The sequence below is a fragment of the Zea mays genome, chromosome 10 (assembly GCF_902167145.1).
Source record: "Zea mays cultivar B73 chromosome 10, Zm-B73-REFERENCE-NAM-5.0, whole genome shotgun sequence".
In the NCBI taxonomy this organism is placed as follows: Eukaryota; Viridiplantae; Streptophyta; class Magnoliopsida; order Poales; family Poaceae; genus Zea; species Zea mays.
In genome coordinates this window covers 97588151-97612941 of record NC_050105.1, presented here as the reverse complement: position 1 = coordinate 97612941, position 24791 = coordinate 97588151, and the positions used below count along the sequence as shown (strand labels likewise).

The following is a 24791-nucleotide window of genomic DNA, read 5'->3' as shown; positions in this document are numbered from 1 at the left end:
GCGCACGCGGGGAACCATCATTACCTGTCTACCGGAGTAACCTTAGATGGGACACCGGTCTTGTTCCTTCGTAGCCTGAGGCGGCTAGCTAGGGGTAGGGTAATGATGTATCCCCTGTAGCGTAGTCGGTCCGAGGCCTAGGTCGGGCGAGGCGGAGACTTCTCCTGAGGCCGAGGCTGAGGTCGGGCGAGGCTGTGACTCCTCCCGAGGCCAGGGCTGAGGCCGAGGCCTGGGGTCGGGCGAGGCGGAGACCTTCTCCTGAGGCCGAGGCCGAGGCCAGGGGTCGGGCGAGGCGGAGCTCCCTGTTGCACCCGAGGCTAAACTCGGAAGAGGTCACGAGTTGCTGTTGCTAGTCTTGCCCTGGTTGTTGGCACAGTAGCCGGAGCGGGGTGAATAGCGTTGTTTTCTTGTCAGATCGGTCAGTAAAGGGGTGAAGTGACTGCTGTCACTTCGACCTTGCCGATTGAGGCACGCGTGTCAGGCGATCCCCGCATTAAATGTGCATGCGATACGGTCGATTGGTAGGGCGATCCGGCCGAGGTCGCTGCACGACAAAGTCTGCCCAAGCTGGGCTTTTAGGCGAGCCGAGGGTGCACTCACTGCCTGAGGAGGCCCTCGGGCGAGGCGTGAATCCGCCCGGGACTACTGTTCCCGCCCGAGGCCGAGGCTGGGCTCGGATGAGGTTGCATCCCTTGGTAGACGAGGCCCTGACTTGAACCGCGCTTTGTCAGTTGTTTATGGTTTGTTCTGAAGATGTTTTTCAGCCGCGTTTAGGAGTATTGGGGGTACCCCTAATTATGGTACCCAACAACATTAGTCATAGTACATGAAAGAGATAATAAAAGGTATATAAATGAGCTATGTGTGCAAAACATCAATCAAAATTCCTAGAATCAAGAATATTTAGCTCATGCCTAAGTTTGGTAAAAGTTTTCTCATCTAGTGGTTTGGTAAAGATATCGGCTAATTGTTCTTTAGTGTTAATGTAAGCAATCTCGATATCCCCCCGTTGTTGGTGATCCCTTAAAAAGTGATACGAATGGCTATGTGTTTAGTGCGGCTATGCTCAACGGGATTATCCGCCATGCGGATTGCACTCTCATTATCACATAGGAGAGGAACTTTGGTTAATTTGTAACCATAGTCTCTAAGGGTTTGCCTCATCCAAAGCAATTGCGCGCAACAGTGGCCTGCGGCAATGTACTCGGCTTCGGCGGTAGAAAGAGTTACCGAATTTTGTTTCTTGGAAGCCCAAGACACCAGAGATCTTCCCAAGAACTGGCAAGTCCCTGATGTGCTCTTTCTATCAAGCTTACACCCTGCCCAATCAGCATCGGAATATCCAATTAAATCAAAAGTGGATCCCCTGGGGTACCAAAGGCCAAACTTAGGAGTAAAAACTAAATATCTCAAGATTCATTTTACGGCCCTAAGGTGAACTTCCTTAGGATCGGCTTGGAATCTTGCACACATGCATACGGAAAGCATAATATCCGGTTGTGAAGCACATAAATAGAGTAAAGAACCTATCATCGACCGATATATCTTTTGATCTACGGATTTACCTCCCGTGTCGAGGTCGAGATGCCCATTGGTTCCCATGGGTGTCTTGATGGGCTTGACATCCTTCATCTCAAACTTGGTAAGAATGTCTTGAATATACTTGGTTTGGCTAATGAAGGTGCCCTCTTGGAGTTGCTTTACTTGAAATCCTAAGAAGTACTTCAACTCCCCCATCATAGACATCTCGAACTTTTGAATCATGATCCTACTAAACTCTTCACATGTAGATTTGTTAGTAGACCCAAATATAATATCATCAACATAAATTTGGCATACAAACAAATCATTTGCAATAGTTTTAGTGAATAGAGGATTGGCTTTTCCGACTTTGAAGCCATTAGCGATAAGAAAATCTCTTAGGCATTCATATCATGCTCTTGGGGCTTGCTTGAGCCCATAAAGCGCCTTAGAGAGTTTATAAACATGGTTAGGGTACTCGCTATCTTCAAAGCCGGGAGGTTGCTCAATATAGACCTCCTCCTTGATAGGTCCATTGAGGAAGGCACTCTTGATGTCCATTTGATAAAGCTTGAAGCCATGGTAAGTACCATAGGCAAGTAATATACGAATTGACTCAAGCCTAGCTACGGGTGCATAGGTTTCACCGAAATCCAAACCTTCGACTTGGGAGTATCCCTTGGCCACAAGTCGAGCTTTGTTCCTTGTCACCACACCATGCTCATCTTGCTTGTTGCGGAAGACCCATTTGGTTCCTACAACATTTTGATTAGGACGTGGAACAAGATGCCATACCTCATTCCTCTTGAAGTTGTTGAGCTCCTCTTGCATCGCTAGCACCCAATCCGAATCTCTTAGTGCATCCTCTACCCTGTATGGCTCAATAGAGGAAACAAAGGAGTAATGTTCACAAAAATGAGCAACACGAGATCGAGTGGTTACCCCCTTATGAATGTCACCGAGAATGGTGTTCACGGGGTGATCTCGTTGTATTGCTTGGTAGACTCTTGGGTGTGGCGGTCTTTGTCCTTGTATCTCTTGTTCATCCTCCTTGTCATGATCTTCATCATCTCCCCCTTGATCATTGATCTCATCTTGAGGTGGCTCTTCTTCTTGATCTCCATTTTCATCATCTTGAGCTTGTCCCTCATCTTGGGTCGGTGGAGATGCTTGATTGGAGGATGAAGGTTGATCTTGTGCATGTGGAGGCTCTTCGGATTCCTTAGGACACACATCCCCAATGGACATGTTCCTTAGCGCGACGCATGGAGCCTCTTCATCATCTAGCTCATCAAGATCAACTTGCTCTACTTGAGAGCCGTTAGTCTCATCAAACACAATGTCACAAGAAACTTCAACTAGTCCAGAGGACTTGTTAAAGACTCTATATGCCCTTGTGTTTGAATCATAACAAAGTAAAAAACCTTCTACAGCCTTAGGAGCAAATTTAGATTTTCAACCTCTTTTAAAGAGAATAAAGCATTTGCTACCAAAGACTCTAAAATATGAAACATTGGGCTTTTTATCGGTGAGGAGTTCGTAAGATGTCTTCTTGAGGATTTGGTGAAGGTAGAGACGGTTGATGGCGTAGCAAGCGGTGTTGATTGCTTCCACCCAAAACCTGTCTGAAGTCTTGTATTCATCAAGCATGGTCCTCGCCATGTCAAGTAGAGTTCTATTCTTCCTCTCCACTACACCATTTTGTTGTGGTGTGTAGGGAGAAGAGAACTCATGCTTGATGCCCTCCTCCTCAAGGAAGCCTTCGATTTGAGAGTTCTTGAACTCCGTCCCATTGTCGCTTCTAATCTTCTTGATCCTTAAGCCAAACTCATTTTGAGCTCATCTCAAGAATCCCTTTAAAGTCTCTTGGGTTTGAGATTTTTCCTGCAAAAAGAACACCCAAGTGAAGCGAGAATAGTCATCCACAATTACAAGACAATACTTACTCCCGTTGATGCTCATGTAAGCGATTGGGCCGAATAAATACATGTGGAGTAGCTCAAGTGGCCTGTCGGTTGTCATGATGTTCTTGTGTGGATGATGGACACCAACTTGCTTCCCTACTTGACATGCACTACAAACCCTGTCTTTCTCAAAATGAACATTGGTTAGTCCCAAAATGTGATCTCCTTTTAGAAGCTTATGAAGATTCTTCATCCCAACATGGGCTAGTCGGCGGTGTCAGAGCCAACCCATGTTAGTCTTAGCAAGTAAGCAAGTGTCGAGTTCAGCCCTATCAAAATCTACTAAGTATAGCTGACCCTCTAACACTCCCTTAAATGCTACTGAATCATCACTTCTTCTAAAGACAGTAACACCTATATCCGTAAAAAGACAGTTGTAGCCCATTTTGCATAATTGAGAGACAGAAAGCAAATTGTAATCTAAAGAATCTACAAGAAAAACATTGGAAATAGAGTGGTCAGGAGATATAGCAATTTTACCAAGTCCTTTGATCAAACCTTGATTTCCATCCCCGAATGTGATAGCTTTTTGGGGATCTTGGTTTTTCTCATAGGAGGAGAACATCCTTTTCTCCCCTGTCATGTGGTTTGTGCACCCGCTATCGATGATCCAACTTGAGCCCCCGGATGCATAAACCTACAAAACAAATTTAGGCCTTGTTCTTAGGTATCCAAACGGTCTTGGGTCCTTTGACATTAGAAATAAGCACCTTGGGTACCCAAACACAAGTCTTTGACCCCTTGTGTTTGCCCCCAACATATTTGACAACTACTTTGCCTGATTTGTTAGTTAGCACATAGGATGCATCAAAAGTCTTAAATGAAATGTTATGTTAATTTGATGCAATAGGAGTTTTTTTCTTAGGCAATTTAGCACGGGTTGATTGCCTAGAACTAGATGACTCACTCTTATAAATAAAAGCATGATGAGAGCCAGAGTGAGACTTCCTGGAATGAATTCTCCTAATTTTGTGCTCAGGATAACCGGCAGGGTATAAAATGTGACCCTCGTTATCCTGAGGCATGGGAGCTTTGCCCTTAACAAAGTTTGACAATCTTTTAGGAGGGGCATTAAGCTTGACATTGTCTCCCTTTTGGAATCCAATGCCATCCTTAATGTCAGGGTGTCTCCCATTATAGAGCATGCTTCTAGCAAATTTAAATTTTTCATTTTCAAGTTCATGCTCAGCAATTTTAGCATCTAGTTTAGCTATATGATCATTTTGTTGTTTAATCATAGCAAGGTGATCATGAATAGCATCAACATTAGTATCTCTACATCTAGTGCAAATGGTAACATGTTCAACGGTAGATGTAGAGGGTTTGCAAGTATTCAACTCAACAATCTTAGCATATAAAATATCATTCTCATCTCTAAGATTGGTAATGGAAGCATTGCAAACATCTAAGTCTTTAGCCTTAGCAATTAGTTTTTCATTTTCAATTTTAAGGCTAGCAAGAGAGGTATTCAATTTATCAATCTTATCAATCAAACTAGCATTATCATCTCTAAGATTGGCAATTGAATCATCATAAATATCTAGCTTATCAACCTTAGCAATTAGATTGGCATTCTCGGTTCTAAGGTTGGAAATGGTGTCATGGCAAATGTTAAGCTCACTATTTAAATGTTCACATTTTTCTATTTCCTGAGCATAAGCATTTTTAACCTTAACATGCTTCTTATTTTCCTTAATAAGGAGGTCCTCTTGGATATCCAAGAGTTCATCCTTCTCATGAATAGCGCTAATTAATTCATTTAATTTCTCCTTTTGTTGCATGTTGAGGTTGGCAAAAAGAGTGAGCAAGTTATCCTCATCATCACTAGAATTATCCTCATCACTAGAACTTGCATACTTAGTGGAGGATTTGGATTTTACCTTCTTCTTCTTGTCGTCCTTTGCCATGAGGCACTTGTGGCCGACGTTGGGGAAGAGGAGGCCTTTGGTGACGACGATGTTGGTGGCGTTCTCGTCGGAGAAGGAGTCGGTGGAGCTCTCGTCGGAGTCCCACTCCCAGCAAACATGGGCATCGCCGCCCTTCTTCTTGTAGTACCTCTTTTTTTCCTTCTTCTTCCCCCTCTTGTCGTTGTCCCTATCACTATCACTAGATAAAGGGCATTTAGCGATAAAATGACCGGGCTTACCACACTTGTAGCAAACTTTCTTTGAACGGGGCTTGTAATCTTTCCCCTTCCTTTGCTTAAGGATTTGGCGAAAGCTCTTGATGATGAGCGCCATCTCCTCATTGTCGAGCTTGGAGGCGTCGATGGGAAGCCTACTCGATGTAGACTCTTCCTTTTTCTCCTCCGTCGCTTTGAAGGCGACGGGTTGCACCTTGGGTGTTGAGGTGGCGCCTTGCTCGATGATCTTCTTGGAGCCTTTGATCATCAATTCAAAGCTCACAAATTTTCCTATAACTTCCTCGCGAGACATTAGCTTATATCTAGGATCATCACGAATTAATTATACTTGAGTAGGGTTAAGAAATACAAGTGATCTTAGAATAACCTTGACCATTTCATGGTCATCCCACTTGGAGCTCCCGAGGTTGCGCACTTGGTTCACCAAGGTTTTTAGCCGGTTGTACATGGCTTGCGGGTCTTCTCCTTGGTTGAGCATAAAGCGACCGAGCTCCCCCTCGATCGTTTCCCGCTTGGTGATTTTGGTCACCTCATCTCCTTCGTGCACGGTCTTGAGTACGTCCCAAATCTCTTTGGCGCTCTTCAACCCTTGCACCTTATTATACTCCTCTCGACTTAGAGAGGTGAGGAGTATAGTAGTTGCTTGAGAGTTGAAGTGCTCGATTTGGGCCACCTCGTCCTCATCATAATCTTCATCCCCTACGGATGGTACCTGTACTCCAAACTGAACAACATCCCATATGCTTTTGTGGAGTGAGGTTAGGTGATATCTCATCATATCACTCCACCTAGAATAATCTTCACCGTCAAACGTCGGTGGTTTGCCTAATGGGACCGAAAGTAATGGAGTATTTCTAGGAATGCGAGGGTAGCGTAGGAGGATCTTACTATACTTCTTGCACTCTTGGCGCTTAGAAGTGACGGACGCGGCGTCGGATCCCGATGTAGATGGCGATGAAGAGTCGGTCTCGTAGTAGACCACTTTCTTCATTTTCTTCTTCTTTTCGCCATCCTTGTGCGTCCTAATGCGCGAGGGGGATCCTTCCTTCTTTTTGTTGCCGGACTCCTTTGATGGAGCCTTCCCGTGGCTTGTAGCCTTGGCGGGGCTTGTAGGCTTGTTCCCGCCGATCACCATCTCCTTCTTGGCGTGATCTCCCGACATCACTTCGAGCGGTTGGGCTCTAATGAAGCACCGGGTTCTGATACCAATTGAAAGTCGCCTAGAGGGGGGTGAATAGGCAAATCTGAAATTTACAAACTTTAAGCACAACTACAAGCCGGAGTTAGCGTTAGAAATATAAACGGGTCCGAAAGAGAGGGCGAAAACAAATCACAAGCGAATAAGAGCGAATGACACGGTGATTTGTTTTACCGAGGTTCGGTTCTTGCAAACCTACTCCCCGTTGAGGTGGTCACAAAGACCGGGTCTCTTTCAACCCTTTCCCTCTCAAACGGTCACCTAGACCGAGTGAGCCTTTCTCTTCAATCAAATGGGACACTAAGTCCATTACAAGGACCGCCACAACTTGGTGTCTCTTGTTTTGATTACAAGTGAGTTGAACACAAGAAAGAAGGAAGAAGAAAAGCAATCCAAGCGCAAGAGCTCAAATGAACACAAGTATCTCTCTCTCACTAGTCACTATTTGATTGGAATGGTCTTTGGACTTGGGAGAGGATTTGATCTCTTTGTATGTGTCTTGAATGAAGTCTATAGCTCTTGTATGAGGTTTAATGGCTGAAAACTTAGATACCTTGAAGTGTGGTGGTTGGGGGGTATTTATAGCCCCAACCACCAAAAGAACCGTTGGTGAGGGCTTCTGTCGTATGGCGCACCGAACAGTCCGGTGCGCCATCGGACACTGTCCGGTGCGCCAGCCACGTCACCAAGCCGTTGGATTCTGACCGTTGGAGCTTCTGACAACTGGGCCACCGGACAGTCCGGTGGTGCACCGGACAGTCACTGTACACTGTCTGGTGCGCCTTCTGGCGCCTGCTCTGACTCTGTGCGCGCAGTCGCGCACTGTTCACTGTTCCTGTAGCAGTTGCAGACGACCGTTGGCGCTGGTTAGCCGTTACTCCGCTGGCACACCGGATAGTCCGGTGAATTATAGCGGAGTGGCTCTCAGAATTCCCGAAGCTGAGCAGTTCGGAGTTGGACTCCCTGGTGCAACGGACACTGTCCGGTGCACACCGGACAGTCCGATGCGCCAGACCAGGGCAGCCTTCGGGTGCCTTGCTCCTTTCTTGTTGAACCCTTTCTTTTGGCTTTGTATTGGTTTATTGTGAACCTTTGGCACCTGTAGAACTTATAATTTAGAGCAAACTAGTTAGTCCAAATATTTGTGTTGGGCAATTCAACCACCAAAATCATTTAGAAAAAAGGTGTAAACTTATTTCCCTTTCACTCCCCCTATGCTTTATTACGGTGGTTTTAAGCGATATTAATCATGTTTAAACTCTATAACATGATGATAATGTGTAATATAGCGGTATAAATATTGTATGATTTTTTAAAAAGATCCAAAATAATTAATAAATGTTAAATAGAGTTGTAGTATACAGAGAGAGTTGTTTAGGGGGAATAGTTGGAGCCAAACTATATGTAGAAGAATATTTTAAAGAGATGCAATAAAATATATTAGAATGTACAGATAAGGAATGGTCCTCTATTGATTTCCCATAACCATATATTTTAAGCTCTTTTCTCCCAGTTCCCAGATTGGACGAAAATTTATGCTCAGGTATGTCGCAGGGACGAAAATTTATTCAGGCCTAAACAATCTTGACGGTTTATCTGCTACAAGACGCAGCAGCAGCTTACCCGTCAGGCGTGGCTCCATGAACACAAGCAGATACAAGATTCACAGCAAGTTCATGAATAAGAAACCCTAAAAACAGCCATTCTGAGTGAACACGGTCCAGCGGCCTCTGGATTATCTGTCAAGACCATTATTGACTGCTCCAAAGGCAAACCGTGAAAAAACATTCCAATGCAGTTCTACTTGAAGCAACAGATCATAAACAACAACAAAAAAAGATCCATTGTGACGGTGAGTTACAGCGCAGCATGTCGAAAACATCAACTGTCTAGGGCTTAATGTTCTTCGCCATCTCTTCCACATCAAGCTCAACTGCCAGTACTGGACCATCCTGTTTCATGGCCATGCCGCTGTTGCACAGACAGTAGGAACAAACATTTAGCACATGCACGGTGTGGGTATTAACTGAGATGAGAGGCACAACAGACCTGTTCTCGACTAGACCGTGATCAACAGCGGTTCTTAAAGAGTAAATCACTCTGCCAAGGATGTCAGTCATTGGGACAGGTCCAAACAAGCGGCTATCTCTAGCTTCCTGTTGCCAAACAGAGCATGGAAAACTTTAGGGAAAAAAAAGGCCTTCGTTGAAATGCAAAACTCTTATGTTCCTCGCACTTCTACAGTGAGGGCATGACAATATATCCCTTTTACACAACAAAATCAAGTGCAACACCAACTAACATAATTAATTGCACAAATTACTGCTACAAGCATCATTAGCTCAATAACATATATATATACCTTTGGCTTGAGGGCTAGGTTGTCTGCCAGGACCCAGCATTGGTCTTTCTCAAGCACAAACGGCTCATCCTTCTCATCATTAGAGACCATCTCATAGCCTTCCAAGGCAGCCAGTCGTCGAATAATTAAATCATCAGATTTCTCTGGGTCTTTTAACAACACAACGTCCCCGACAAACACTTGCCTGTCAAGAATTTTTTACACAGCGCAGACTATTAAAAACATCTTAAGCAATAGATGATGCCAAATGGTCTTTGGCCAACAGGTGAAATGGCTTTACAAATCAGCCAACCAGGTTTCCTTCATGTTGATGCTTTAATGAGTTTTTACTAAGATGCAAAAAATAATAGCAACAGGTGACTCAAAAGGAGGTATCAGGGAGTCGAGCACATATATGACATAACCTTGAGAATTAACTAAACATCACATAGTCAACAGTTTGAAAATAGTGTTGCATTATACAAATAGATGGACTGCGATTAACAAACTGTAGATTGACTGCATTAGTTGATTATCAAATATGCAAATGAGCATTTGTGTATGCGTGGTTTATCATGTATGTGTTAGGCCTGAACCGGACTGTACTCTGGGCAAAGTGGGAATTACATAAATCTGCACCAAAGCCCATTTCTGGACCAGTGAAAACCCCATAACCCAACTACAACTCCACAACAGCTCCAAGCAAAGAATAAATTCACCAACGTGAGTTGCAGCCATATTAAGAAAATAACAGAAATCCAGTACTTGTGTGTATAGACCTTTTTTTACAGAATTACTTTCTGAAGTTATTTTCAGGTAATATGTTATTTTTCAACACAAATGTTAGCTAAATTTCAAAATCACATTGTTAATCTGTGATCAGGTTCATTTGAAGGGCGGTCTGGCACAAGAATCTAAGAATAGTAGCTAGAGACATCTTTAGTCTTTAACATGATGTGCAATATAGTTAGCTTAGTCAATGAGATTGATATTAACAAACTCCAATGCTTAGTTGATTGTTTCTGTTTTAGGCTTAGTTGTTACTATCTAGAAATAGCAAATATATATGGGTTCAAATAAATCATCAAAATGCAAAACAAAGGCTAAGCGGTTCCTGGGTTAGTTTTATAGTAGTTTTTGCACTTTTGCAGTAGGAAACATATTAAGAAGAAATTGGCATGGCAAGATAATATTAGTTTGTTATTATTTTACATTCTCTGCAAAACAAGACATCCTTAGTTCACTCATGCATTCTTTGCTGAACAAGACAAGATAGCATTCAAGGGAACAGTGACCCAAGCCCGAACTAGGAAACTACTACATCCCTTTTCTTTTATTTGACGCATGATAGTTTAATTTTACACTAGCAAACGTCAAATAAAAAAGATCGGAGGGAGTACAAAACAAGGTGGTCCCTTAATGAATATAAGAATGCCCTTACTGCCAATTGTTTACTATCAGATGGAAATACATTGCTATTGCTTGTTCTCAGGTACTGAGGTACGAATACAACACAGGCAAAGGAAGGTCAAGCCAAAAGAGGTACAGAACAAGTTGCAATCAACAGTTTGGGGCTCACGTTTTGCCCATGAACTTCAGGACGAATTCTGTAGAGAGCACGGTGTTTTGCCCCCTAACCAGAAGTCTAATTGTGATTTTATCCCTGTTTTTTTAACTCTGTAATTTTACCCTTGCAATTTTAAAATGAATGAGACATTTACCACCTGGTTTAGATGTCTATTAGTTGAGGGCGGATTAAACTAATTAAAAAAAACAAAACCCATAAAATCAGATGTGAAATGACTCAAATACCCCTTGTTCATCCTGATTCCCATCCTCTTCCCTACTCATATCATCTTCTATGACGGGGCAGCTATGCGCCTGGTGGTGGTGGTGGTGGTGGCTTGCAGACGCACTGCCAGCGTGCAGTGAGGGTAGCATGATGGCAGATATGTGGGACCACGGGTGCCCGGAGTGGTGTAGAAGCAAGGCTGCTCATGCCAGCCTGGAGCAGAGCGCTTCGGGCCGGCGCTGCTCTAGCCAGGGCGGCGTTGGAGACTGAGACTGAGGCGGCAGGCTTGGAAGTTACTGTGTGGGCCTGCGTGCAAAGGGGCCAGCGGGCACAAGGCGGCAGGCAAGGTTGCGCGGCCAGCCCAAACATGGTGGCGCGCAACCCTTGGAGATGGGCCACGCCAAGGTTTTAAAGTCGTCCGACTAATCGCGATTAGTCGACCTTATCGCTAGTCCGAGCTCGATTAGGGTCTCCGACTCGACTAGAGTGTAGGTAGCGATTAGTCGTCCTAGTCGCCGACTAATCGCGATTAGTCGTCCGACTAGGGGTTATGGTCGACTAATTATGCCTGTTTTGGGCCACTAGTCCGGCCTCTATTACGTGGGTCGGCCCACCATCTGTACACAACACAAACGTTGTTTTGCCCTATGCCCCTGCTTTGTACCAATACGGTACGCACTGTTGCGCGTGCGCTCTTCCCCAGCTCAACCACCCCTTCTCTAGTGTTGCCGCCCCTTATCCATCGCCGCCGTCCTCCTCTCCTGCCGCCCTGTTGTGCTCTGGCGGCCCTCTGCTCGAGCAGCAATTGCGCCCCCTCCATCGTGCGACGGCTGTAGTCTGCAGAGGCCCCCTCCAGCGCGCCCCCGTCCTCTTCTGTTATCTGTTCAGTGGTTGAACATGCGAGTAGGCGACCACTCCTCTGTTTAGAATTCAAAGATCGAGATGAGGACCTCTTCAAACGGTAATTGCTCTGATATTTTAGTTGTTCAGTGTTCTTTGTTCACTAACTAAGCAGTATTGTGCCCGCCTTGGCCTCCTCTTGAGTTGTGCTTCACTTGATTGTTGTGCCACTACAGATGAGAATAGGAGGCGATGTAATAATGTTGAAGTCATCTTCCTAGAATCTAGGTTGCCCCAGCCCTAGAACGATGGCAGTGGCACTGGTACAGTTCATGCAGTCCTGCAGTCTAGCTAGGCAGCTAGAGCTATATATATACACACACACATGATCCTGTTATAGGTGGATGACTATAGGACGACTAGGAGTCGAGTAGGCTCGACTAATCGAGCAAATCGACGACTAATCGCGATTAGTCACCTTATCGGTGCTCAAGCGACTAGAGTCGACTAGCCGACTTTAAAACCTTCGGCCACGCCATCGTGCAGGGACCACTGTGGTCGACTCTTCTTTGATGTGTCGTCCACAAACTTTGTCCTTGGCAAAAAGTCTAGGTCGACTGGGACTTGCACTGCATCATGATGATTGTGTTCATCGAGGTTGTTGTTGTTGCCATAGACGACCCAGCTCGTGAGGCATACTCTTCGGAGAGATCATCTTGTGATGTTTGGATTGGCCCTAAACTAGTCTTCGTGGTTCCTTGATGTATGGCTAATACATGCCAATTTTTTGAGTGATATTCAAATATGTGCTAATCTTTTGAATGATATTAAAATACTTGGGGGTGTTTGGTTCTAGGGACTAAAGTTTAGTCTGTATCACATCGGATGTTTGAATGCATATTACGAGTATTAAATATAGTCTAATTATAAAACTAATTACACAGCTAAAGAATAAATGTCGAGACAAATTTTTAAGCCTAATTAATCCATGATTAGCAAATATTTAGGGTTTAGGACCACATGAGCGAACCATTGACTAATTAGGATTAATAGGTTCGTCTTGACATTTAGTTCTCATATATATATATATATATATACATATATATATATATATATATATATATATATAAAAGTGTTGTTATTAAACTATATTTAATATTTTTAAATAGCATCCAAACATCAGATGTGGCAGGGGCTAAAATTTAGCCCCCGTAACCAAACAACCCTTGATGTCAATCAATTGAATCCTAAAAAAACTCGACCTGCAGGGGTAATACACCCTAGGTATTGTATATAAGAAGAATATTTTCTCACACAGGTCGAGAAAACCTCCGAACCCTGCCCATCCATACACAGCGGCATCGTAGCCCATGTGAGCACGACCGCGACCGGGGCCGAACCTTAGACCAGTGCTTTGGCATGGGATAGCGAAGGAATCTTTTTAACCCTAGCCTAAAATTCGCTCCCGTAGATTGTCGAGCTCAGAAACTAAGTATTGCTACTCAGGCCACCTAACCAACTCGACTAGAGGCCCTTTCACAGTCTATTGAATCCTTGGGTCAATGGTTTCAAAACAGGGGTAAAATCACAGATAACCAGAACAAACCAGGGGCAAAATCATATGGGTACATTTGCCCTTTCATACAAAGCTAACACCGTTAATAGGGAATGATAGAATAGGACAAAGTGGCTTTTCGTTTTGAAATTGGAAGAGTAAGGCCTGTTTGGCACATAGTTGTTAAGGCGATACGACGAGGTATGGCGACTGGCCCGCTTTTCACCTTTTAAGCGATAAGGCATAAGGCGAGGCGACACCTTAAACAAATTTAAAAATACAATAAATATTGATATTTGAGAAAGTATTATGGACAAACATGATGGAATAAGTCTTGAGCATCTAGAGGACAACAGTCGCTTTTGACTGTCCTCTGTAGTCCTTTAGCATCTAGAGGACAGCTTGACTGTCCTCTGTAGTCTCTTTAGCATCTAGAGGACAGCAGTCGCTTTTTGACTGTCCTCTGTAGTCGCTTTAGCATCTAAAGGACAACAGTCGCTTTTGACTGTCCTCTGTAGTCTCTTTAGCATCTAGAGGACAATCCTGTTGTGTAGTGTGTGTGAGAAGGTGTGGTAGTGCAGCCTCTAGGGCTATAAATATGGGTCTCCAACCCTTAGATGGGTATGGCATTGTGTAGTGTTTGAGGAAATAAACAGAAAAATTGCCCCAACTCATAGTGTCATCCTCTTGATGAGAGTTAGAGTCCCTCTACTTACAATTGGTATCAGAGCCAAACTATCCTGCAGCCTAAACATCTCGTGCTCATCTCCTTCCCGCGTCTCTCCCCACACTCAGTCGGCAGCAAGAGCTCCAACTGTTCCTTCCTCCCCTGCTCAGACGAGCAGCCTTTCGTCTGAGACAGCCTCTTCCACACGCAGCAACCCCTCACTAGCCCACCATGTCCCTACGCTCGGCCACTTCGAGTGTGCGGCGCCAGCAGGAGGCCGAGGTCGCCGCGGCACAAGAACGCGAGCGAGCAGCAGCAGCGGCTGCAGCGACAGCGGCGAGGGCAGCACGGTTGGCGGCGGCGGAACTGGCAGCGGCGAGAGCGGAAGTAGAAGCAGCGGAGGCGGCGGATGCTGCACGTGCGGCGGCAACAGAGCTCGAGGTTCTGCGCGGCAGTAGAGCTGGCAGCTCTGCTTCTGTCGACGACAACACCGACGAAGAGCTCAGGCTGGCGAGGGAAGCAGCGCGAGAGCAGGCGGCACAGTGGGCAGCCGCGCATCCCCATGGGGGCGCGCGTGGCGGCAGCCCGGATAGGCGCCGACGCGCCGACCGCGCTCCAGGCGGGGGCGCACGTGGCGGCAACCCAGACGGGCGTAGACGCGCCGGCGGTGCTCCCGGCGGCGGCGACCGAGTCGACGGAGATCGCGGCCTCTACAGGCGGCGCGGTTCACCCTCCCCGGATCGGTATCATGGTCGCCGCATGGCCCAGGCCATTGTCAGGGACATCGGTCCCGGGGGTGAGTGGCCTACCCTCACCAAGACCAACTACGTCGAGTGGGCCGCGGTGATGAGGGTACGGCTCCAGGTTCGCCACATGTGGGAAGCAGTTCGTTACGACGACGTCGACTACCACGAGGATCGGCGGGCGCTGGATGCCCTCATTGCTGCAGTCCCGCCCGAGATGCAGTTTTCGCTTTCCCAGAAGCGGACTGCAAAGGAGGCCTGGGACGCCATCGCTGCGACCCGCATCGGCAGCGATCGTGCTCGCAAGACCACACTGCAGGCACTTCGCAAGGAGTGGGAGAACCTGGCCTTGAAGCCAGGTGAGGATGTTGATGACTTTGCTCTCCGCCTCAACACTCTGTTGCAGAAGATGGTGCAGTTCGGCGACGACACCTACGATGAGGAGAGAGCTGTTGAGAAGCTCTTTCGTTGCATCCCCGAGAAGTACAGGCAGATTGCTCGCTCGATCGAGTCTCTGCTAGACCTCTCCACGATGACGATCGAAGAGGCGATTGGTCGCCTCAAGGTGGTCGACGGCGACGAACCACAGGCTCTCTCTGGGCCTATCACTATAGGCGGGAAGCTACATCTCACTCGGGAGCAGTGGGAGGCCTGCCAGGGTGACAAGAAGAAGGGGGAGTCCTCCTCGACACGAGGCCGCAAACGCGGCAAGCCGCGCAAGGCGCGTGGAGGCGCCCAGGCCGGGGCGCGAGGACATGCTGAGGGTGGTGCACGTGGAGGTGCCCAAGGCGGCGCCGTCGGCAACAAGAAGCCGGCACGAGACGACGGCTGCCACAACTGCGGCAAGCTTGGCCACTGGGCCAGGGATTGTCGGCAGCCACGACGTGGCCAGGCCAACGTCGCACAGGCAGAGGCGGAGGAGGAGGCCCTGCTCCTGACACATGCAAGCATCGAGCCATCTCCAGCGGCACCGACCGCAGCGGCACTCCTCCACCTTGATGAGTCGAAAGCACGCGCTTTCCTCGGCGACGGCTCCAACAAGGACATGATCGAAGGATGGTGCCTCGACACCGGCGCCACTCATCACATGACCGGCCGACGGGAGTTCTTCACCGAGCTTAACTCTAGCGTCCGAGGCTCCGTCAAGTTTGGGGACGCCTCCGGTGTAGAGATCAAGGGCGCCGGCTCAGTTGTCTTCACCGCCACGTCTGGTGAGCACAGGCTGCTCACCGGAGTCTACTACATCCCCGCGTTGAGAAACTCTATCATCAGCTTGGGACAGCTGGATGAGAACGGTTCGCGCGTGGAGGTCGAGCATGGAGTCATGAGGATCTGGGATCCCTCTCGTCGCCTTCTTGCCAAGGTACGCAGGAGTGCAAATCGGCTTTACATCCTCAATGTGAAGGTGGCACAACCTTGCTGCCTTGCTGCTCGTCGAGACGACGGGGCATGGCAGTGGCACGAGCGCTTCGGGCACCTTAACTTCGAAGCCCTGAAGCGGCTCAGCGCCAAGGAGATGGTACGAGGCCTGCCGTGCCTTGACCATGTGGAGCAATTCTGCGATGTCTGCGTGTTGACAAAGCAGAGACGGCTCCCCTTCCCCCAGCAGTCGAGCTTCCGAGCCAAGGAGAGGCTCGAGCTCGTGCATGGGGACTTGTGTGGCCCGGTGACACCAGCCACACCAGGAGGACGACGCTACTTCTTGCTGCTCGTCGACGATCTCTCCCGCTACATGTGGGTGATGATACTTGGCAGCAAGGGAGAGGCTGCGAACGCCATCAGGCGTGTGCAGGTCGCTGCGGAGGCGGAGTGCGGCCGCAAGCTGCGCGTGCTGCGCACCCGACAACGGCGGCGAATTCACGGCGGCTGAGTTCGCGTCGTACTGCGCGGATGAGGGCGTTCAGCGACACTACTCCGCGTCGTACAGCCCGCAACAGAACGGCGTCGTCGAGCGGCGCAACCAGACAGTTGTGGGGATGGCTCGGGCTCTCCTCAAGCAGAGAGGAATGCCAGCTGTCTTCTGGGGAGAGGCGGTGGTGACAGCGGTTTACATCCTCAACCGCTCGCCCACCAAGGCTCTCAACGGGATGACACCGTACGAGGCTTGGCATGGGCGCAAGCCGGCGGTCTCTCACCTACGGGTCTTCGGCTGCCTCGCGTTCACCAAGGAGCTTGGCCACATCAGCAAGCTCGACGATAGGAGCACCCCGGGGGTGTTCATTGGCTACGCGGAGGGCTCGAAGGCCTACCGCATCCTTGACCCAAGAACACAGTGTGTGCGCAGCGCGCGACGTAGTGTTCGACGAAGGGCGAGGTTGGGCGTGGGACAAGGCGGTGGACGACGGCACGACTCCGACGTACGACTTCACCATCGAGTACGTCCACTTTGAGGGAGCTGGGGGAGTAGGCAACTCTTCTCCGAGCAGGTCTACCCCAGCCCCCAAGTCTCCACCGACTCCAGCGCCACACTCTCCAGCTCCTGCTACAACGAGCTCTTCACCACCACGCACTCCAGCCACGACTCCGGCTACAGCGAGCTCTTCGCCACCACGTACTCCAGCACCGACGGTACCCTCTCCGGGAACGTCCTCTCCGACACCAGCTCGTGTCGAGCACGACCCAGTGGAGCTCGTGACCCCTCTGTCCCGCGACGAGGAGCGCGTCGACGCGTGCTACGACGGCGAGCCGTTGCGGTATCGAAGGGTGGAGGGCCTTCTCATCGACCCGTCGGTGCCGGGCCCTGCGTCTCGCATTCTGGCAGGAGAGTTGCATCTTGCATGCAACGATGGTGAGCCTCGGTCTTTCGCGGAGGCCGAGAAACATGCGGCTTGGCGTGCCGCGATGCAGTCAGAGATGGACGCGGTTGAGACGAACCGCACTTGGGAGCTCGCTGATCTCCCTCATGGTCATCGCGCGATCACCCTTAAGTGGGTGTTCAAACTGAAGAGGGATGAAGTCGGCGCCATCGTCAAGCATAAGGCTCGCTTGGTGGCACGCGGTTTCTTGCAGCAGGAGGGGATCGACTTCGACGATGCCTTTGCCCCTGTAGCACGGATGGAATCCGTGCGACTCCTCCTCGCGCTGGCAGCCCTGAAGGGCTGGCATGTTCATCACATGGATGTCAAGGCGGCGTTTCTTAACGGCGACTTAAAGGAGGAGGTCTATGTACACCAGCTGTCAGGTTTTGCGATCCCTGGCAAGGAGGGCAAGGTGTTGCGCCTGCGCAAGGCTCTCTACGGCTTGCGACAGGCACCAAGGGCGTGGAATGTCAAGCTGGATTCCACGCTCAAGAGGATGGGCTTCATGCCAAGCCCGCACGAGGCGGCCATCTATCGGCGGGGCAATGGAGAAAATGCCCTGCTGGTGGGTGTCTACGTCGACGACTTGGTGATCACCGGCGCCAAGGATGCAGAGGTGGCAGCGTTCAAGGAAGAGATGAAGGCCACCTTCCAAATGAGTGACCTGGGGCATCTCTCCTTCTACCTGGGGATTGAGGTGCACCAGGGAGACTCCGGGATCACACTTCGTCAGACCGCCTATGCCAGGCGCATTGTTGAGCTGGCTGGGCTCACCGACTGCAACCCAGCTCTCACTCCGATGGAGGAGAGGCTGAAGCTGAGTCGCGACAGCACGACGGAGGAGGTGGATGCTACTCAGTACCGGCATCTTGTGGGGAGCCTTCGCTACCTCGTCCACACACGGCCTGATTTGGCATACTCTGTCGGCTACGTTAGTCGGTTTCTGCAGCGACCGACGACGGAGCATGAGCAGGCTGTGAAGAGGATCATCCGCTATGTTGCGGGGACTCTCGACCACGGTCTCTACTACCCGAGGTGCCCTGGGGAGGCACACCTTGTCGGGTACAGCGATAGCGACCACGCCGGCGACATCGACACCAGCAAGAGCACAAGCGGGATCCTCTTCTTCCTCGGCAAGTGCCCCATCAGCTGGCAGTCGGTCAAGCAGCAGGTGGTGGCCATGTCCAGCTGCGAGGCCGAGTACATAGCGGCGTCCACTGCTTCGACTCAGGCTCTCTGGCTGGCTCGACTGCTCGGTGATCTCCTCGGGAGAGACACTGGAGCGGTGGAACTCAGGGTGGACAGCCAGTCCGCTCTGGCATTGGCCAAGAACCTCGTGTTCCATGAACGGAGCAAGCACATCCGGCTGAGATACCACTTCATCCGAGACTGCTTGGCAGAAGGGAGCATCAAGGCGCGCTACATCAACACCAAGGATCAGCTTGCAGACCTGCTCACCAAGCCCCTTGGGAAGATCAAGTTTGTTGAGCTTTGCTCCAGGTCCGGGATGGCCCAACTTTCTCACAAGACGACGCCCAAGACTTAGGGGGAGAATGATGGAATAAGTCTTGAGCATCTAGAGGACAACAGTCGCTTTTGACTGTCCTCTGTAGTCCTTTAGCATCTAGAGGACAGCTTGACTGTCCTCTGTAGTCTCTTTAGCATCTAGAGGACAGCAGTCGCTTTTTGACTGTCCTCTGTAGTCGCTTTAGCATCTAGAGGACAACAGTCGCTTTTGACTGTCCTCTGTAGTCTCTTTAGCATCTAGAGGACAATCCTGTTGTGTAGTGTGTGTGAGAAGGTGTGGTAGTGCAGCCTCTAGGGCTATAAATATGGGTCTCCAACCCTTAGATGGGTATGGCATTGTGTAGTGTTTGAGGAAATAAACAGAAAAATTGCCCCAACTCATAGTGTCATCCTCTTGATGAGAGTTAGAGTCCCTCTACTTACAAAACATATTAATAAAGAAGGGGAAAAGAAACAGAAAAAGAAAAAGACTAGCCCACCTAGTCTAATTAGCCCTGCCTCGATGTCCCTGTCGGGCGGGCCCCGCTCACCGGTCTCAAGTGCGCGTCCACTGAGCACACTCCCTGGCGAGTGGGCCCCCGGCGTCAGCTTCTTCGCGTCATCATAACAGAACCCCTGATTGTCGAAACAAACTGTGGCCGCCATTGGCGTGGAACTCGCGGGTGGTTCGTGGTCGGACACCAGGGTATAAGTATCACCGTGCCTCGCTATCGCTCCATCGGGTCTTAGGCAAGGAAGGGGGAGCTGGGGCGAGGTTTGGTGACCAGCGAGAGAAGGCAGAACATCACCGCGTCTGTGCTTACCGTAGACCAGTGACCTCGTCGTCGACCAGACCTTGCTTTGTGCGTTTTGGTGTTCACCGAAGCATGCCAAAGGTGTCTGGAGCCCTACTCTGGGGAATTAGGCACCGGGGTGCAACTAATTCCTCGCCGGAGTGTGGCGGGCGCGGTGAGCCGACGTGGCGCCGTGGTCGGGTGTCTCTGCGACCCCTGTTGCAGGTAATGCTCTTGTTTCTTGTTCGCCTCCCCTTCGTCATCATTCACATCGTACCTAGGTCGGGTTGGGTCGCCGGGGCGCTTGCAATTGCTCGTCGGTGGGCACCGCCGTGGAGCTCTGCGCCTGGCCGCTCGGATGACCGGAGGGAGAAGAGAGGGTAGCGATTGCCATGAACACTTGATCTGGGAATGAACGACCCCGATTAGATCATATAGTGTGGGGCTTGTGGCTGTTGGATCATGGGGAAGCGGTACGGAGTAGATCTCGTGCGTTGAAACCTAAGTCGTTGATTCGACGATGGGCGGTTCAGATTAGATCGGGTATACCCTTTCGTTGTATAGAACGCGGGCGGTCGGATCGGGATCCAGTGGCTCGAGAACGATCGCGTTTTATTTAAAATCGTAGCCATAGATCTTCGATCCGGCGGCTACAAATGCATACCAGTTCGGTTGAAATCACGATTTAATCCAGGTCGTCCGGATCTGATCGAACGGCTGGGAATTGTCCATACCCCTTCGACCAGCGTATTTTGCAAATGAGACCTCGTGTTTTTATACAATCAACCCGCCATCCTAGTGTTAGTGTTGGGGATTTAAAATGGGTCCCTGGAATTCACAAACTAGCCCCTGGGGTCTCGGGAATTTGTGCCCGCAGCCTAGAGAGTAAACAAACATGATAAAATAATATGAGAAATGATTTCTAGTATAAAAATAATTCCAGAAACTTGTTAATGCATAAATAATTCATTTTAATTCCTTTTTTATCCATTCCAGTTGCATTAATCTCATTAATATTGTTTATCATCTAGTAACCTTGTATTACCATGAAACTTATGGTTAAAATCTTGTATCTCATTTGTTTTATAGTAGACACTTAAACCTTCGAAAAATCATAACTTTATAACCACAACTCCGAATTTAGTGGTTCTCGAACCTAGGATCTAGTTGCGATGTGTAAATCATTATTATGCATTATGTTCTTTTGTTTGATGTGATGTTAATTTCTGTGATACCATGGTTGTTTGTATTGGTACGAGTAGCAACGAGGTTACGAGCCACTTGAAGACCAAGTTGGTGAAATACCTGGGATCTCAAATCTAAGGCAAGTTGTACCCTTGATCACTCTTCTTTACCTAATAATGTTCTCGGTTAATCACTGTGACATGCTCATGTTAATTTGATGGGACCTAATAGGTTTCCCTAGCATTGTTTTTCCGACACCTTGCAAACAAAAGAACTATTGGGTAGATTTGCTATTGCTCTACCTGGTTTTGAGAAATTAATATTATATTATGATCATGTTCCAATGTTGTTGATGTTTTAATTATTGTTCATGACAAGATCATTATGTTAATTGGAACATGGAGCGACCACCCAGGAAAACAGTGTTACCACAAGGGTTGTATGAGACGCCCTTTGATGACTAATTAAGAAAACTAGTGAAGGACTACCTTACCCGAAAGGGACAAGGGTGGTAGAAGAGCTGCGTATAGGAGGTTCTCGGGTCGATCATGCTGTGATGGCTTTTCGAACGAGGGATTCCTATATTGCCCTTCTCAGAAACTGTAGCGGGTTTTCTGAAGCTAGTGGAAGTTTGTAAAGGCCTCATAGTGCTACCCTGCCTCGTCTCCTCGGCAGAGATGAATGGGAAGTCGCGATCCCTTGACAAATGGGTAACACGATTTGTGGGTAAAGACGTGCAACCTCTGCAGAGTGTAAAAATGGTATATCAGTCGTGCTCACGGTCATGATCAGCTCGAACCCTCACATGAGTAATTTATGGAACTAAACTTAATTTGTCATTTGCATTGCATTGTGGGTGTTATTATTAATTGTGATCTCTTACTTAATTGGGTTGGTATCTACTTATACTTAGTAACTGCTAATAAAATTTTGACCAATTCTAAAAGCAATGCTCAGCTTTAACCATCTCCTTTGGTAAGCCTTACACTTCACATGAGCCCCACTATAAGTGAGCTCATACACATTATTCCTCACAACTTGTTGAGCGATAAACGTATGTGAGTTCACCCTTGCTGTACTTACATCTCCCTAGGTCAAGAACAGGTACTGCTGGATAAGGAGCATTAAAGATGTCGCGATGAGTTCGTGAGAGGTCTAGGATGTCGTCTCCCAGTCAACTATGGTTGTTGGATCGTTGTCTTCGTATGATGTAATTATTTAACTATTTTGTACAGAACTCCATTATATATTAAAGATGTGACATTCGTTTCTATACCATGAGTCATCATGTGTGAGACTTGATCCTGGCACACATTTGATTCACGTCCGGGTTTGGCCCTTAAATCCGGGTGTGACATTTACATCCAAATGTGCAAGACCTACCGTCATCTGGATTGTGCAAAAAGAATCATGCATATTTTGGTGTAAGCTATACCAAGCCCACAAAACAAGACTAGGCTATGTAAACCCAACCAGCCCAAATAGGAGGGATACAGGATACTCACCTAAAACCCTAACCAGGAATCAAGTTCAGAAAAATAAAGAAGGTAAGCGCTCTTGTTCTTTTCCGTAGTTACCCCCTTTAGAATTGGGAGTAATTATCTACCACTTGTGTTCTTGGGCATCCTTGTGATGCAGCAGTTTGTCTGCCTTGCCTGGTTCCGTATACATTAACAGTTGAGGCACAAACACTTGGCAAATTTCACTGGTTCCAACTTATTGCAGACAAGTTCAGTAAATTTTAGATGCTATAACAGGGCCAGGAAAGAAATAGAAATGTGATAGGTGGTTGTAAATAAAAAAAATATAGGAGCAACCATTTTATAAATGGTACTTCCAGGATTTCAATGGAATTTCCGAATGAGCTAGTATTGCATAAATTGTCACCTAAAGTGTTCCACGTTATTCAACTTTTGATGTATTGGTGCAGATACTTAATTTTCCGCCACAAAATAAACCTTGAGCACATGCATACATTGCGGACTAAGGAATAGCATGTTAGTGACTGGCAACATAAAAAAGAAGACTGCAGCTAACCAAGGGCAGAGGAGGAAAGAAATTAAGTGCTTACGTGGGGCTCAAATTTGCGAGTTTTCTGACAAGGACGGCTCCTCCAGTTGGAGATGCGATGGGAGCCATGGCTTCTTCCCCTTTGGTCGGACACACGTAGGTGAGCTTGCCTTGGAATAAATTTTTGTTTAACACATCAGTTAGCTGTGTGCTGCTGATCCGGCCCACGTCATTATATTTCTGCTTGGATACGGATGCATAGAAGAGAAATGCATGTATAAGAAAAGAGTTCAACAAAAAATGTTATAACATGATAACGTGAAAATGGGGGATCTCTATTCCTGAGCAGACAATAAGAATTCAGCCCATGCTGTGCTACTATTCTTTAGTTGTCGCTGCTGCAGGCATAACACGTGTAGCGGTAGCGTTATTTGATTGGTGAAATTTTCCATATAGTCCAGCTAAGCTATTGTACAACAGTGTTGTGGTGAAGGGCAAATGGATTGAACAGTGTGGTAGAATCGACGAGTGTACAGACTCAAAGGTAGATAGAAGCAATTAATTACAGAGCAAGATGTGCTGCTACTAGGATCCTTGAATCTAGAGAGAGGGTGGAGTAGGATTTAGAAAGAAACATGGGGCTGGGGAATTGGGGATAGATGGATAGGTGCAGTACCTTCAACGAGAGGGAAACGCAGTACTCGAACTTTTGTGCGGCATAGCGGAACCAAGTCGAGAGCGAAACCATCCTCCCAAACCCCTGCTTGCCGCCTGCCAAGCTCTTCCACGCCCTCCACCAGGAGCGCACGCACTGATCCCCGCCCCTCTCTGTTTGGGGAGGGGGCTCGTCCTGCCCGGTGGCCGCCGCTGGTGCTTCACGCAGTCCGCAGAGAGCGGGTGTTGACCCTAGCAGGTGGCGCTGGCGGTGGCGGAGATGGCCGCGTCGTGGAGAACCTATGATTTTCCCCCTTCCACAGCCGGTGGGCTGGGCTTCTTTCATTCAAGTTTTCCTTTTCTTTTTCTGGCTCACGAGTGAAATTGCTCGTTTCTATATTTACTAGATAAGTGCTGGTACGTTAACATGAACATATAATAACATAATAACTTATATACAAAATGTGTCTTATATTATTATAAAAAAATGTTTCATAATCCATTTGTAATCCTAGTCATACATAAATTTTGTTATTTTAATTTAGCTGTTTCACTACTATATTACAACCATCAGTATCATGCAGACTTTGATATATGTCACGATTTGCATGGTCTTATTGAAAGGGAATTAGGCTTACACCTTTTTCCCTAACTGATTTTGGTGGTTGAATTGCCCAACACAAATAATTGGACTAACTAGTTTGCTCTAGTTTATAAGTTCTACAGGTGCAAAAGGTTCACAATAGGTCAATAAAAGGACCAAGAAAGGGTTCAAACAAAGAGAGCAAAAGACAACCCAAAGGCACCCTGGTCTGGCGCACCGGACTGTCCGGTGTGCCAACAGACAGTGTCCGGTGCACCAGGGCACTTGAAGCTCAACTCGCTACCTTCGAGAAAATCAGAGGGCGTTCCGCTATAATTCACCGGACTGTCCGGTGTGCCAGCGGAAGCAACGGCTACTTCGCGCGCAACGTTCGACTGCAACGCATTAAATGCGCGCCTGCGCGCGCAGAGGACAGAAGACGCGCAGTTGGCGCACCGGACAGTCTACAGGACCTGTCCGGTGCACCACCGGACAGC

The 24791-nt window shown here is 48.0% G+C and overlaps 1 protein-coding gene across 1 annotated transcript; it reads right to left on the bottom strand.

The window, feature by feature from the left end:
• Positions 1–8481: 8481 nt before the first annotated feature.
• LOC100276073 (uncharacterized) lies at positions 8482–24015 on the bottom strand. The gene is given in 5 exon segments (NM_001149954.1): positions 8482–8797; positions 8876–8982; positions 9189–9372; positions 23119–23297; positions 23734–24015. Coding segments are annotated over 5 exon segments (624 nt in total). The 5' UTR covers positions 23806–24015; the 3' UTR covers positions 8482–8715.
• Positions 24016–24791: the final 776 nt, after the last annotated feature.